Source organism: Phalaenopsis equestris, unplaced genomic scaffold (assembly GCF_001263595.1).
Source record: "Phalaenopsis equestris unplaced genomic scaffold, ASM126359v1 Scaffold197824, whole genome shotgun sequence".
Lineage (NCBI taxonomy): Eukaryota > Viridiplantae > Streptophyta > Magnoliopsida > Asparagales > Orchidaceae > Phalaenopsis > Phalaenopsis equestris.
This window is the reverse complement of record NW_018217773.1, coordinates 1-3,425: the sequence shown is the minus strand read 5'-3', so window position 1 is coordinate 3,425 and position 3,425 is coordinate 1. Positions and strand designations below refer to the sequence as shown.

The 3,425-nt window shown below is 38.8% G+C and overlaps 1 protein-coding gene across 1 annotated transcript; it reads right to left on the bottom strand.

Annotated features, from left to right (window-relative positions):
- Window positions 1-215: 215 nt before the first annotated feature.
- Window positions 216-1,989, bottom strand: LOC110035475 (premnaspirodiene oxygenase-like). The gene is made up of 2 exons (XM_020739706.1): window positions 1,080-1,989; window positions 216-966 (listed from the first exon to the last, which is right to left on the bottom strand). Exons 1-2 carry the CDS (start codon window positions 1,971-1,973, stop codon window positions 358-360), a joined length of 1,503 nt encoding a protein of 500 aa, XP_020595365.1. The 5' UTR covers window positions 1,974-1,989; the 3' UTR covers window positions 216-357.
- Between the last annotated feature and the right edge of the window lie 1,436 nt (window positions 1,990-3,425).

The window sequence follows — 3,425 nt, the reverse complement described above, 5'->3', positions numbered from 1 at the left end:
TACCATTATAAACTATAATCTCAATTAAAGCCCATTTTTTTATGGGCCAAAAATCAATTTCAATTTTTAGCATACTCATCATCTAAAGAAAAAAAATGTGTGTTTTTCCTGTATAAGATAATAATGAAAACTTCTTTTACTGACAAACACTAGATTCACTCATAAAGACTATTGGTTGGTTTGAATAATAACAAACCATTTATTCATAAGGCGGCTTTAATTACCAGTACAGACTCAAAAGGATCTTTAGAATTAGCTTTCACACTGGGTCAAAAGTGCATTGCATAGAATGTACAAGAAAAACTAGTTAAATAAAAAGACAAGGGAAACAACCCCGAAGTTGAAGATACTATTGAACTATTTATGTGGAGATGCAACTAGGAGTAATGGATTTTTCCTAGTCAAGGCCAAGCCAATTGATTCTTCCATGTCCAAATCCTCTAGCCTTTTGCCCCCTGGAAGGGTCCAATCAAAGTGATAGAGAAGTTTGGCAAGCACAATTTCAATGCTGACCAAACCAAAAGTTGCCCCTGGACAAATCCTTCGCCCTCCACCAAAGGGCATGTATTGAAAACGAGAAGCATTGAAATCTTGCTCATCTTCTTCAACCCTCTCTGGTATAAAAGTATCGGGATCTTTCCAAAACTTTGGATCTCTCATGATGGCCCAAGCATTAATCAAAAGTCTACTTCCAGCTGGTATTGTGTACCCGCCGAGCTCGACTGTTTCAGAGCAATATCTGGGCACTAGGATTGGAGCAGGTGGTCGTACTCGAAGAATTTCTTTGATAACCATTGTTAAATAAGGAAGATTGGTGATATCACTTTCATGTAACTTAGTCCTTCCTTTAAATGTCTCCCTTACCTCTAATTGAGCCTTACGCATAGCCTCAGGATGTCTAACGAGTTCAGCCATGGCCCACTCCATGATAGCAGATGTGGTTTCTGTTCCTCCCAAAATCAAATCCTGCCAGAGGAGAAAAATAAAAAATAAAAAAATAAACATGATTAAAAGACAACCTAGCAATTAATTTCACAGACAAAAGAAACTCAGAAATTACAATGAGAAACAGTACTTACAACAACAACACCCTTGAGGTTATCCATTGTTACCGATGCATCCAGCTCCCCTGTATTCTTCAATCGCAGCAGAACATCAACCAGATCCTCATCCGGCTCATTAATACTGTTACTAATGCTCTTCGTTTTATGTTCCTCAAACACCTCATCCAAGACTGTATCCAAAACTTTATGAACTTTTAACAAATGACGCCTCATGCCATTAATTTCACCCAAAAAACTATACGATGGAAATAAATCAGCCAAGTCAAAACCAGACATATATTTGAACGTGTCTTTAACTGCCGAAAATATTTTGTGCTGGTGAGTGCACTCCTTTCCAAAAGTAGTCCGAGAAATAGTCGTGTTTGCGACGGATAAAAGCAACTCTGTCATGTTCACAGTTAATCCATCCGCCGCTCTAATTTTCTCAATGAGATTGTTACCTTCTTCATCCATGATGGTTCTGAAATGCTTGACGCGCTTGGAGCTAAACAATTCAATCGTGCATATTTTACGTAGCTGCGCCCACAGTTTGCCGTAAGGAGCAAAGACGATGTCGCCATTGTTATAGAGAATGATCTTGCTCCCCATGAACTGAGGCCGGGAAGCGAAGCTCAAGTCATGCGATTTCATGGATTCAGCTGCGAGCTCTGGTGATGTGATGACCATGAGGTCGACCTCACCGAGTTTGAGGTGGAAGAGAGGGCCGTATGTATTTGCGAGCCTTCTCAACCGGTGGTGAACTTGCTCGCCCATGAGGTGGTGCAGGCTTCCAATTATGGGGAGTTTCCACGGACCTGGAGGGAGATTATATGCACTGCTATTTTTTTGGAACCAGAGCTTTTTTATGAAGAGGATTAAGAGGATGGAAGTGATGATGGGAAGCGTTGTGGACAACTCTGGGGTCTCCATGTTTTGCAAATATGGGAATAGCTGTTGAGATTTTGATTAAGTGCTGGATTGGTTGGGATGTATATATAAGCAGCGCGAAAGCCGCGTAATTTCATATTTTGCTTTCAACCGTTGGACTGGTAGATCGTTTGATATGCGCATGCGGCGTTGCAGCGGGCTTGAAAATGAATTATGTTTGAAATTTTTTTTTCCCAGGTATGGGTCATTAGCGGTTGACCTTTTTGAACGGCCCATCCATTTTTCTCACGTTGTCCAATTGAATGGCAATTTCCTATTTTGGAAATTTAATATGCATACCATACAATTCCTATGTATTTAGATATCCAACATTAAAAGTTTACGAATTACATGTATAATACTTTGATGAAAAGTTTTATTTTACTTTTAAAATGTTAAAAATAATAATATTTTTATGTGATATTAACGGGTTAAGTCTTATTATAACTGAAATCTGTGAATCGGAGCAAAGTCCTGGTCTAGTGGTGACTAGGCGTCGGGCCAGTGGCGCCTAAGCATTAGTCCTAGTCCAGAAGTGTGCAATACAACGAGCTTGGAAAGTAGGCACCAGAATTGTAGCACCTAAGAGCCAAGCAGGCAGCGTATAGGCGTCGAGCCAACGTCATTTACGCCCAAATGGAGTAGATTTCAGTAGATTTCTCAAGAACATAGAAAGTCGGCGCCATACTGCCAGTGCCTAGGCACACGATAGTTGAGCCTAAATATCACAACCTGCATCAAAAGTGTGTGGTGCCAAGGCCCCAACCATTAGGCGCTAGAATAAAAAAATTGGCAGTCTTAAGCAGTTTAATGTTTCATTTCACTTGAGGAAGTATTTAAATGATGAAATGAAGTTCCAGGGGATTTTTCCTAACTTTTCTGCCATCTTAAAATGGGGAACTTGGAAAGAGAAGACATAAGAAGATCAACAAAGTGATGAGAAGTGAGATTTGAGAGAATTTGTGAGACTTGTGCATGTAATTTTATCATCTCTTAATTGTAAAGAAAGGGAAATAAGTTTTCTGAAGTTTTACTATGTGTTTCGTATTATTCTACTATTTAAGACTTCTAGATTTGAATTTCCCTTTCAATCAAATGAACAGGTTTATGTGGTCAAGCATGAGTAGTCAGTAGCTATCTATTTATCCCTTGGGATTGGGAAGTAGGATTGATGGGCGTGAAAGTTGATTTATAGTTTTGTGCATAAACTTATTTGATGATGATTAACTTTGTGAACTCCTTGTACATTTTATTTTGGCCAAGCAATATGTTAATATATGTCGTGAATAATGAGTCTCAAAAGAGAACATCCAAGTTAATCATTTAGCCTAAGAGAATAGTGATATATGCTTAAGGGTAATGCTAACTTTTGGAGAGATTTTAGTGACTGGGTTAGATTGGGTTTACGGAAATAAATCAAAATTTTAACCAAACTTCCTTATATACTAGAAGGGG